The following is a 12,489-nucleotide window of genomic DNA, read 5'->3' as shown; positions in this document are numbered from 1 at the left end:
AATCTCAATGAGGTCTGCACTCACGGCTCCCAAACTTACCTGCATTAAAAATACAAGTTTTTTTATGCCTTTTGGATTGACGTAAGAAAGCTGAAGTTGTTTTGGAGACGGCAATCAAAATATAATAGATTTCTTGAGGATTTCGATACCAAAACTCGGTTGCATTTCAGACCCAGAAGTAGATCATGTGACACTTCCAAAGTGACTGTGGACGGCGAGGCACTTAGTACCGCCAAAGCTCTAGCAGTCAATGTGACCACCACACAGGGAGATAACTTGTTTCATAGCCAAGGGATAGTAAATTAAGACAATAGTATAAAGAGATTCCACCATAAAATTACATATAAATGAGCAGAGGAGGTGAGTCAGAGTGCTGTAAGTGGGGAGGTGAAGAAATCTGTGCCATGTGTTTGAGAGGCGTTGATTGTCTTGGTGTTACAATGAATGTCAGAATTTTAAAATATCACACTGAGTCCATCCAGATGGACTAGAATTTCATGTGACATGCTTTTTTTTACAGTAATAGTATATGTTAAAATAGAATGAAATTGTACCTTTAGAAGAGCTGTCTTACCCCATCTTGTCTTCTCTGCCCCTTGGTTTAGAAATATGGACAAGAGTATGTTAGAATCAAAGATGGCAAACTATTCTAGGGGTCATACATTCTTACCGATGATTGTCTTTATTTTACAGTTTTAAATGTAATAGAGATTGCTCTATTTTTGGTGAAATATGCATGGTCCTTCGATTGATTTTTCTAATTCGATTATGCAATATGTTTTCTGCACAAATCCAGGAACAAGTGTCCTTTTACACTACATTTTTACAGTATACTTTCTAAGGGAAGGGTTCCCTAGTTCAACAGGTATGGAAGTCAAATGGAGGATTATTTAAATATTTTCCTGTAATGCATAACATCATTGTTTTCCAGTTTGCCCCCACCATAATGCTGGCCGCCATCATATGAGTCTGCTTGTGTATAATTTAAACAGGCGGCCAATCAACATTTAGGGTCAACTGTCATGATGTGGTCAACTTATTGACTGATAATTTTGCAATACATGTTCAAATCCAATAGTTGATTATTCTTTATCAATATGGTGATCTAAAGGCGATGATCGCTTTATTGATTTTTTTATATTTGAATATTCAGCATTAATGAACATCATTGTTATTTTCTGATACAGACAATTTTGATACATACCCATCATGGCCTCTGGGATGCCCAGCATAGTCTTCTCACTGCCCAGCAGTCAGGACATGATGGAATCAGCCGGGCAGTTGATTGATCGAGCCCTTCAGGAAGATAGAATGTACCTCGACTTGGCTGATCTTCTCAGAGTTCCTGCACATAGTAAGCCAATCAACCTGCTCTGATTTAGTGGTACCATTACCATTTACACATGTTTCCATTCTTAATTGTGATGCGACCACTGTATTAAGCATTTGACAGTGATTGTGGGGCCATTTGTTAGTTAGAGGTCACTTGTATTCCACGAATATGACATATAGATTGAGCTTGTTCTGAGGGTTAAAGTCTTTATAAGGTTTTGGGTGTTGGGGCCTCACGAGCCTCTCACCAATGCTAGCTTTGTCTGCAGTCATACTTGGAATGGTCTGACAGCAAGCTGAAGACAGTCATGGGTTTCCCATAGGCTCTGCCCGGTCTCGTCACACCATAATGCTGACCACTGTTGTATAAGTGAAATGTTCTTGAGTACAGTGTAAAATGCCAATCAAATATATATAAATAAATAAAATGTGTATCAAACAATTTTTCACAAAGTTAATAGGTTGCTTGTCAAAGTAAAGCACCAATGTGACAAAGTTTTGCTTATATATTCTGTCCTGTCATGTGTAGAAAAAAGATTACTGTATTGGATAAACTAATTCATCCAAAATTGTGAATTTTTAGAGGTAAATAATGGTCATAAAATATTATTTTTGATGTTGAAACTTACATGGTTTCGACAGGACATTATCTATTTTTACCTTCTAAACAAACCTCAAAAGTACGATCAGTGGAAGTCTCAGCATCAGGCAAACTGAGTGACTGTGTTATGAATGAAAGTTTAGGTCAAATACTAGTTAATTATTTTGTTGGAAGAGATGAGGTTTTTAATATTAAATGTTTTTAAAGCAGTTACATTTAGTCCTTGCAGTATACCGTAAATAGTCTACTTTTAGTTCCAGACATGAGCCCTATTCAAACTGTCTTGACATGTTGCTCCTGTTTTCAGACCAGCCAAATGTGAGTGGCCTTCAGGATTTTGACTATCCCAGTTTGATAGATGCACGTGTAAGTATGGATACCTTGCGTGAACTGAGTGATGTGAAACGTGTGCCACTCCCTCCTGAACTAGTGGAGCAGTTTGGACGTATCCTTTTTTTTTAGTTGAGGAATAGAACCATATGGCTTTTATTGCTGTGTCAATAATACGCCTCTTTCTACACTCATCTGTTCTGACAAAATTAGCATGGGAGAGATAGGGAAAATAAGAGAAGTTGGAAATGAGACGCTCTGATTTCAAATTGGGTATAAATTTATGTTTTCAGTTTGAGGAAAGTCTGATTTATAGCATTATATTGTTTCTTGCTGTTAGTATTGGCATATTTGTCTGTTGTAAGACTTACATTCCACAAAAGCAAGTGTATTTGTCTCTTTTTTTTGTATAATGAGATACTCAAACTACTGGTCAAGCCAGTGTCATTTGTATTATGACTACGTTGATGTCCACGTCCTGTTTGATATCTTCAGTGTCTTGACTTCCAGTGTTGGCAGTTCTATAGACTTGCTCTCAGTGGGTTTGTCAGACCAGTGCATTGATTTGACTGACATGAGGTTGAATGCAACTTTACAGCAAACAAACAAACCAATCAGTTTTATTCATTAATAGAAAAGTCATCTTGTGTAGATCTAGTATCTAGTGTGAAAATATAGAAAGAAGTGTTAGCAAACCTTGATTATCTGAAGGCATGCAGTGCAGGTGCACAACCGGATTCTTTCCAGAAATCGAACGAGTTTGGTTGACAATTGACAGTGATATATTTGTCTGGCGATTTGAAGATGGGTAAGTGTTTGAAATTTATGATTTGTCCAAATCCATGTGAAGCTATGACATTATTTATGTGATGTCATGTTACAATGAGAAGATTAAGAAAAGTGTTTTTAACTGGCATACAAAGAAAACTTTCTAGAAGAATTCACTATTTACATGTAGTGTGTGTATATCTTCGACATTTTGTAATATCCTTTTACATACATAATTAACTAGTCAGGTGCAATTCTGGTGCTTAATGCTTATTATTTTGCTGGCTGAATATATTTGATAATCCCCTAGTGAATGAACATAATGTGTATGATTTCAGGAGAGATTTGGCTTATTTTGATGGCCTGACTGAGACTGTTTTGACAGCATCCCTGGCACACCCAAAACCAGGTACGGGAAAGTACATTACAACTTCTTTTACCTACTTGAGACAGCAGATACTTACAATGTGTGTAAACACGTATTGTGTTTCATGTTGATTCATATTAAATACTTCTACACTTAATGTTAAAAACTCCTTTGACATTGTAGTCGTGAGACAATACCATATTGCTTGTGGTTATGCCCACATACCCAACTCAGTAACCAATCCCTTCTCACTGGCCATTGGTTTCTGTGCAATAACTGCTCTAAATGTCTGATTTTTACAAAAATTTCCGTGCAGGGCCCTTTAGTTTAACCTCAGATTAGAGTTAATACAGGTGGATTCGTACAGAAGATTTGCATATTTATTGACTTCCTTAAGTATGATTGGATGTGGGTCAGGTTTGTTGTAATTTACTAATTTGAGAACCATGGAACTCACATGTTAAATTGAATATGTTAGACTTTTGTGGTCGGTGCATATCTTTTGATGTATTGAACATTTCACATTCTGTATGTTACCCTCTGCATATACTTTAGTATACATGAATGATATTGATGTGTGAACATCAAAATCAGGGTTGGTCACATTAGTACCCATAATCTTGATTGTAACTTTTCTTATTTCATATTTTAGTCGTGAGAGTTTTCAGATACTTAGCTAAATGTTGTTTGTAGAGGAGTAAATTGTTTATGTTGGTGGATGTTTTCTTTTTTAGGCATATTTCAGCCCCACATTCAGTATCTTTTGTGTGTGGCAACTGCAGTCGATATCGTATTATTGGGTGTTAGTTTCAGAATACCACAGGATGGTAAGTTTACAGTCAGTCTTTTTTTAATTTTTTGTATTTTGATGGTCAGCTCTTTTACTTGAGACAGAAATTTTATTTATTTATTTCAATCGTGTTTTATGCCATATTCAAGAATATTTCACCTGTACGATTGTGTACCATTATGGTGGTACATAGTAGAAAGTTGGGAAACACACAACCATCCCCAAGCTGCTTGAACTCACATCAGCCAGACTGTTGATGGGCTTCAGAGTCATTGTGCCACACTGGCATGCTAAGCACTTGGCTATCGAGGCCCCAAGAAGTTTTAGAATATTAACTGATTTTTTCAGACAAAACATATCTCTTAAACTGGGTTGTCTGGGGGAAGACCCTTGTTGAGAAATCTTAAGCAATTTAAACTCTACCTCAAAAAATCAGTGCCAAGTGTTGTGTTGTTTACGTCAGTAAAACTTATCTGAGGTTTATTGAGAAGGCTTGAGTTCAAAGTAAGATGGTATTGTTGACTAGGAAGTCCCGGTGATTTGCATGACAGGGAAATGCACCTGCTGCCAGACCCGCTCTTCTCCGTGCCCACTGACAAACACATGCTGTCCATTACCAGTATGGACAGTGGCAGAATATTCCTGGCCGGTAAAGATGGTTGCCTCTACGAACTGGCTTATCAGGTACATCGGCTGTTATTAATGTCCAGAAGTCTTTAAGGTTATAGTTGTTCGTAAGTGTGTTCACAGTTAATCTTTGGTATTATTCCAGACAGAAATCCGATTCATTTTGTATGAGGCGTTCAGCAGCTTTTATGAAGATATAAGGTTAACCTGATTATGAACTTGTTATGAAATACACGAAGGTGTCTCAACCTTGGTTTGAACTTCAGCCTTGTGCCTGATCTTAAATTTGATGGTAAAGGTCTGGTTTTCACATTTGCAATGACTGTAAAAACTTCAGTAAATATTTTCATCATTGAAGAATAAAAGATTTTGTTCTGGGATCTTTTGTTTTCTTTCTTGTTTTGTAACATCAAGAGCCCTGGTTATTTTTACAGGCTGATGATGGCTGGTTCAGCCGTAAGTGCAGACTAATCAACCATTCAACCGGATTGTTGTCCTATTTCATGCCGTCATTCTTAAATTTTTCCATCAGCGAGGAAGGTTTGTATTAGCACATTTTTTGCTTAATTTTGAAACACTTGTAAGTCTCTTAAACGTATGATAATGACCGTAGATTTTTATTCCTAAAGCAAAGAATTTTTTTTTTTTTTTTTGGCAGTGAATACTTGCTTTAGTAAATCAATATGGTATTACACACCATTGTATGCTATGCTATTTTCTTTCAGACCCTCTTGTGCAAATAGCAGTAGACAATTCTCGGAACATTGTATATACGCGTTCAGAAAAATGCACCATAAAGGCGAGTATTACAAGAATAACTCTGGATAACTTAAAATTTGAACTGCTGCATTGCCTCCCCTTAAGTTTTTCCCCTCAACTTTACGCTGGTTGACATATACTCACACTGTTTAATCACTACATATGTAAGCGCATCTAGTGTTTGCAACTGTTTGAAAACACTTCTTTACTTCTGAGTTTGATCCCTTCTAATTCCTGTTCTTTCACAATGATAAAGTTTGCACTAACCAAACTGAAAGATAAATGTTGTTGTTTTGCATTTTAGGTCTACGATTTGGGAGCTGATGGAACAGGGATGTGCCAAGTGACTGCCATACCCTTAGAATCTATTGTGCAGCATGCTTCCCAGGTGGCAAGGTGAGTTTTCTGGATCCAGGGAGTTGGAGTCTTGAAATAGTGGAAATTGTGATCAATCTGTTCTTGATCTACGGTGTAATTCACAATAAACAGCGCAGAGAGGTGAATTTAATAATTACAACATTGTGTACACTGAAATAGGCCAAAATAACCTTCATGTTGGATACTCCTTCTGATTTGGGTCAAATTCTTAAGGGAGTAGGATCGTCTGATATATGCCAAGGTTAGGTTCTTATGAGTTTGGTTGTGGATTTGCAGGCTAAAAACTTTACTGAACATGCAACAGCTCTAGTAGAATTGCTCCACAGCTACTGCCAGAATGCACATCTCATGTATTATGTGCCCAGTGAGTCATGCAAAAAAGCTTCTATGTCTACATATCTTCAATCAGAATGCAGGTTTCACGTATGGTCTGCAAGAGAATGTCATGCCAAAACAGGCGGATTGAGGTTAGACGCTGAACCGGTAACAAACAGGCCTACATTGATAAGCTTGCAGGTCTTTCAAAACATCACCGAACAACAAATATGTGTCTAAAGTAAATAAATACCTGATGACCTAACAATAGCGTTCATTACATGGAAATTATAGAGGAGTAGGCGCCAAATTATAACCTGTTGAGTATTCGGATATAAACAGCTAAGTTGTATTGATATCATGGCTAATCCCATGATTTTTGAAGTTTCAACGTAGTTTAGAAGACCGATCAGTCTCAGGAGAAATCCAATCCGACCAACTGGTGTTTTGGCAATTGTTGCTAGTTCTACTCCTGGAAATGGATTATGTGATTACTGAAATACATGATCACATGGAGTTTACTGAAATATTTTAGCAGCAAAGTCCAAAGCGGTCTCGCGAAAAATTACTGTACATGCATTTCACTGGGTACTTGGCTGTATGTAAATTAATGGACCGCCGTCTGCTAGTCTAGATTCGGCAGGAGACTACAGTTGTGACTATCCCAAGGGGCATTTCAGTGAAAATAAATGCATCTAATTGTTCAGTGTTGAAATCAGTAATCTGTCCGTTACCTGTAGACAGCTGTCACAGCAATGCGAGAACGAAGTTAGAACTAGTGGTGTATCTAGTTTTGGAAACTTTGTTGAAATGTGTTTTCTGCGTCAAACTGAAGGTACCCGATTTGATAAGGCGGGAAATAGAATTCTTCTGAAATGGGAGGAGAGTTTCAGTTGTAACAAAATGACACATGCATGAAACGTGGCAAAATCAGCTTCTATTGTGCAAGAACTTGATGACTGATATTTACCAATCAGACCTATATCACTGAAATAACATTGTATGCCAATTTGTTAACTTTATTTACGGGGCTGTGAACCAGCAAGTGTAACCCACAAATTTAACCTGCCAACCTGAAAAGTAATATGTCAAGTAGCCTGTTTAGCATGGACAGTTTTGGTTTGTTCACTTTATTCACTTTAATTCATGAGTAAAAACAAAGGTAAAGGCCTTCTTGAAGTTTAATGGGAGGTTGATGGGGGGGAGCGGGAATGTTGCTAATATCTCATATTTTATGCCACCCCCAACTCTAGACGGGGGAAATTTTCGATCATTTTCCGTAAGTTTTGGGCATAAGTGTTTAAAATGAGCAGGCATATCTACTTTAATAAGATCTGTTGTCAGTACACTGTGGCAAGGTGGGATATATCTGGTCTGATGGCTTTGACCTGGTGTCCTATTGACTGACTTCAGACCATCTTGCTCAGTGTCACAAGCAAAAATCCAGTCAGTGGTTGGCAGTATTGAAAGTGATGCTGAACAAAAAAAAAAAAAAATTGATTACGAATATCTTGTTTTGGCACAGGACAATAGACCGTTCCAACTTCAAACCCATTGTACACTTGGCTCCAGTAACAAGATCGGAGTCAAATAACCTTCATTTAGTGGCTGTTACAAAAGCAGGTAAGGGAAAGTTGTTGTTTATAAGGGAAGCTTGCTTTGTTTACAACCATATATAGGCTTTTGTATTATTTCATGGGTTACTAATTGACCGCTTCTCTAATGTGTATAAGATGGACTGGAGAACAAGCAGTTTTAACAAGCATAATGTCAATTTAGCAAAATTATTTTCCTTCAACCTTTTCGCCACCTTCTGGGAAGCAATTTTTTCCTGCCATGTTACAAATATATTTTTTCCTTTTTATTCTATAATGTGTTGGGTCCCGGACTTCTGCACAGTCCATCACAGAGATTCCTGTGACCATTAGTTATTGTGGAGCTTGATGTGGAACTCACAGTGACCATATTGGTCACTCTTGAGTTATTTTGCTGATTCTGCTTTTTGATTGATCCACTTGACGTATAGCAAGCTGTGGATTTTGTTGTGACTAGAAGAATGTCAAAATGGCAAAACATTTCTGAGCATTTTGGCAAAATTAGTTTAGGGGGATAAAGAGGCCAGCACAGGGATGAGGAGAATTAGAATAGCAACGGTAGCACCTTAAGATACACAGAGTAGTACACAATATAGCACAAGATAACTTGGGAAGTAAATATCTGTTTGGTAAGCTGAAGTGGAGTTGATAGCTTTGTCCAGTAGTATATGGACAGTGCAAGGAGCACAAAGAGCAAGTAGTGTTATGTACACATAACAGAACTCATTGGCAACCAGTACTGTAGTTCTACCTGCTACCTGTGAACCTGAAACCTGAATACTACGATGGTAAGTAAAAATGAATTCCTTTATCTCTGGAATTTAGAATCAGCTTTACGTGTTTATATTAATTTCACAGGTTTGCAGAGAGCTGAACAGAATCAAAAATAGATGTGTAATCAGTTTACCTTTCATTTCTTTCAGGTGTCCGACTGTATTTTTCCACAACGCCTTTCGGTCACTTTAAAAGCCGCCCGAACATTCTGGCGTTAGTGCATGTTCGATTGCCTCCAGGATTTTCAGCTAGTGCCTCTCCTAGGAAACCAACAAAGGTGCACATGGCTTATCACAGGAGAGGTGAGGTTGTAGACTTGATTATTCCACTCCGTAATCTTATATTCTGTATTGTAACTATTAAAGTCACTGCGTTGGTCCATAAGAAAGGCCGGTGTGGTCTCAATATTTTACTTTCATTTTAGGGAGTTGGGCTGCTCAAGCCGCATGCAGTTTTGGGAATCAACTTGAAAAGATTGAACTGTTAAACAAAAATAAAACAAATGCTATTTTGGAGACCTCCTACACAAATTATGAGATAATATTTTGTCATGTTTTTCATCCAATAAAGGGGCCATTGTGGCTCAGTTGGTTAGCGCGCTAGCGCAGCGTAATGACCCAAGAGTCTCTCACCAATGCGCTCGCTGTGAGTTCAACTCCAGCTCATGCTGGCTTCCTCTCCGTCCGTACGTGGGAAGGTCTTTCAGCAACCTGCGGATGGTCGTGGGTTTCCCCTGGGCTGTGCCCGGTTTCCACTCACAATAATGCTGGCCGCCGTCGTATAAGTTAAATATTCTTGAGTACCGCATAAAACACCAATCAAACAAATAAATAAATCATCTGATGAATCAGGCTGAACAAGGTGAAAGCACAAATTGCAATATGTGTGAACGCGACTTAAGGCATGCAACTCTGTAACTGCTAGCACACAAGGTGCAGGCTCAATCCTAGCCTTTGACAAGGGTAATCCAGATTCCTCTCTTGGCAAACACAGTTCTTGAAACCTAACTCTACTGAATAAGTGACTACTGACTGCTGTTGTAAACAAAATAAGCAAAATATTCTAGAATGATATTTGAAACAACTGTTGAATAAATGAACAATTTCTTGACTTTATACATTTCAGAAACTTTTATTTAATTTGTAATACTGGACATCTTCAACCTTTTCAATGACTAAAGCAAAGTTGATGTTTTATGCAGTACTCAGGAATCAGTGGAATTTAAGCATACAGTTATTATCAAAATGATTATAAAATGATTTGTTTATGTCACTAAAGATGCAAGCTTCATAAAACATTGGTTGCAGAGGTGGTTGGAATTTTTATTTTTTCTTATTCCTATGTCCTAACTAGAATTAAAATAGAACTTTAATTCTTATTTAGTAAAGTAAAATGGATGAACAAAATATGTTCAGAAGTAAGGTGATATTCTTTTTTGATAAAGGTTCTAAGCAGTAAAATAGTTTTGGGTAGACATAATATCAGTTTCTTCATGAATATCCTGGTGACCAGAATCAAACCTTCAAAAAGATTTGTGTGCAGTAAAGTCAAAGAAATGGCTCTGAAATACTTTTTTGGTGTTCCATTCAGGGTCATTGTTGTTGGCATCATCCATAACTGAGAACGAGGATTTGATCTGGGCCACTAGCTGTGATTCCTTCCCTTTCCAGAATCAACTCATGGAAACACAGGTAGATCTCTGCCTCTCATGTCTGAACAGTTAACTGTCATCACAAATATCTGTAGATAATGTTCTCAATTTTCTTCACCCATAAACTTGACCAAGGTCATAAATAAAGGGAAATGTGCTAGAGAATTGCCTCTTTCAATGAAATAAGTCAAAGATGAAGTACATTGTACAAATATCCCTCATAAAGCATTTCACATATGTTTTTAACCATAGATCAACTAGGGTGCATGTAGGAATCAACCTATAAACCTGTAAAAGACCAATCAAGTAGGTAATAATTGATATGTAAATTGCTGGAAGGAGCATCATAGTGGATGTGCCCTAGCCAGTTAAATTTCTTACATTTACAACAGTATATGTTCCAAGGACATCTAAACTGTTACTTAATTAAGCAGTGATCTGTTTGTCGTATACTATATGAATTCCAGCAACATCAGGCAGACGTATAGGGCTATAGTACCAGGATGATGAATGTTCTTGTCGGACATTTTGGTCCACAAAAATTTTTTCTCTGCTTTAGTTTAGTGAAACTGGCTTTTCACTCTAAAATTTGACCCAGAGCACTGCTACTATAAACATCTTCACTGAATCACTGATTTATCTGCAGACTACAATGGCTATTGATGGGACAACCTGGGCTATATGTGAATTACCCTACCCCCCATTTGGGTATGCAGCAACCACAAAAGACGCAGAGGGCGGAATTCGCTGCGATCCACCGGTTGTTGTTACTCAACATGTGGAAATGTCAAGGAAATTTGTCTTCTTGAATTCACAGGTATGCGTTCTTATGTTATATTTTATGTCATGAAAGCCTGAAATGTTTTTTTTTTTTTAATTTATCATGCTGAGCATGGGTATTTTACGCATAAGTGTCCATTTTCAGGGTATCTGCATTGTTCACAAGATGCGACCTGTGGACCAGTTGCGTCAGATTCTAATGGACAAGCAGGGTCCTGATAATGAGGAAGTGAAGGCTTTCTTCAAACTGCATAAGGTAAGATTAAAGAGAGCTAACAAGTGTCTGGGTTTGGACTGGAAAGGTGGATTTGACAATCTATAAAAACTGTATACAAATTTATGGCTAACAGAACTTTCAGTTGTTTTTCAGGCTTGAAACCCCTATTGTTTTTGTTAAGATTATTATTTTTCTCCATAATTTCGCACCTATTCCCAAGCCAGATCTAATATTGCCACGCTTTTAAGCCATTATCTTTTATTTTACACCATTCAAATTGATGCACCGTAAGAAAATATTTATATTCAATTATTTTTAATTTCGTCAGGAAAAATTTCCTCCAAAATGACTGCCGGGTTCCACCCCACCATAATGCTGGCCGCCATCGTATAAGTGAAATATTCTTGACTATTTCAGTTACAATCCAAATATGGTGATACATTTTATTCAGTGAACTTGACCTGTTTCTTCAAAGCAAAAGTCTATATCAGCTATAGGTAACCTTCCTGAGGCTTCCCATTTAACAGATCACAAGTTGTGCTGTGAACATTGTGTAATATCACATTTTCCAGGTGGATCAGGCCTGTGCCACGTGTCTCCTGTTAGCCTGCTCCAAACTACATGTAGACCAGCAGGTAAGATGTGCCAGTTTTAGTCACTAGATATGTACAGGAGTTTGTATTAGTTTTATCATGGTATCTGAGTAAATAATTTAGAAATAAGTTACCAAAATTTACTTTTCAACAGAGGTTTGAGGGTCTGATCAGTTTTCCTCCCTCCATAATGCTAGCCTCCATCGTATAAGTGAAATATTCTTGAGCACAAAATAAATAAATAAAAAAATCAATAGAGACTTGAACGTAAGACCTTGTTTGGAAAGCACAATCAGGTCAAATTCATATCTCTACGAGTTGCAACATCCAGGAACATGCTTGTGAATACCACAAGATTTCTGCCGAGAGAAAGATACTACACAAAGGATTTCCCACAAGTGACATCTGTCCCGAAGCAAGACAACATTTTGTATTGTCAAGCCATGCCTTACTCAACGCTTACATCCTATAGCTTATATGTGGAGATCTTCGGCCAAAATACTTTAAACAATAGCAAAAATGGCATTAAAAATTCATTCAGCTGAATTAGATGACATGTTTTACTCTCTCTGCATCTGATTTTTTCTTTGTGAGGTGATTTTGCATTTAATA

At 37.5% G+C, this 12,489-nt stretch overlaps 1 protein-coding gene across 1 annotated transcript in view; it reads left to right on the top strand.

Annotated features, from left to right (window-relative positions):
- The first annotated feature begins 711 nt into the window (after nucleotides 1-711).
- LOC135470899 (nuclear pore complex protein Nup155-like) overlaps nucleotides 712-12,489 on the top strand; it is a 30,050-nt gene continuing 18,272 nt past the window's right edge. The window contains exons 1-16 of the mRNA XM_064749948.1: nucleotides 712-865; nucleotides 1,188-1,354; nucleotides 2,241-2,378; nucleotides 2,975-3,071; nucleotides 3,370-3,440; nucleotides 4,133-4,225; nucleotides 4,715-4,872; nucleotides 5,250-5,355; nucleotides 5,541-5,614; nucleotides 5,879-5,970; nucleotides 7,793-7,890; nucleotides 8,786-8,938; nucleotides 10,227-10,327; nucleotides 10,934-11,104; nucleotides 11,213-11,323; nucleotides 11,857-11,919. Of these exons, the coding sequence (XP_064606018.1) occupies nucleotides 1,210-1,354; nucleotides 2,241-2,378; nucleotides 2,975-3,071; nucleotides 3,370-3,440; nucleotides 4,133-4,225; nucleotides 4,715-4,872; nucleotides 5,250-5,355; nucleotides 5,541-5,614; nucleotides 5,879-5,970; nucleotides 7,793-7,890; nucleotides 8,786-8,938; nucleotides 10,227-10,327; nucleotides 10,934-11,104; nucleotides 11,213-11,323; nucleotides 11,857-11,919 (1,671 nt within the window). The 5' untranslated portion in view covers nucleotides 712-865; nucleotides 1,188-1,209. The remainder of the gene's footprint in view (nucleotides 866-1,187; nucleotides 1,355-2,240; nucleotides 2,379-2,974; nucleotides 3,072-3,369; nucleotides 3,441-4,132; nucleotides 4,226-4,714; nucleotides 4,873-5,249; nucleotides 5,356-5,540; nucleotides 5,615-5,878; nucleotides 5,971-7,792; nucleotides 7,891-8,785; nucleotides 8,939-10,226; nucleotides 10,328-10,933; nucleotides 11,105-11,212; nucleotides 11,324-11,856; nucleotides 11,920-12,489) is intronic.

This window comes from Liolophura sinensis, chromosome 7 (genome assembly GCF_032854445.1).
Source record: "Liolophura sinensis isolate JHLJ2023 chromosome 7, CUHK_Ljap_v2, whole genome shotgun sequence".
Taxonomy (NCBI): Eukaryota; Metazoa; Mollusca; class Polyplacophora; order Chitonida; family Chitonidae; genus Liolophura; species Liolophura sinensis.
Note: the sequence above shows the minus strand (reverse complement) of the source record. Positions and strands in the feature narration are given on the sequence as shown.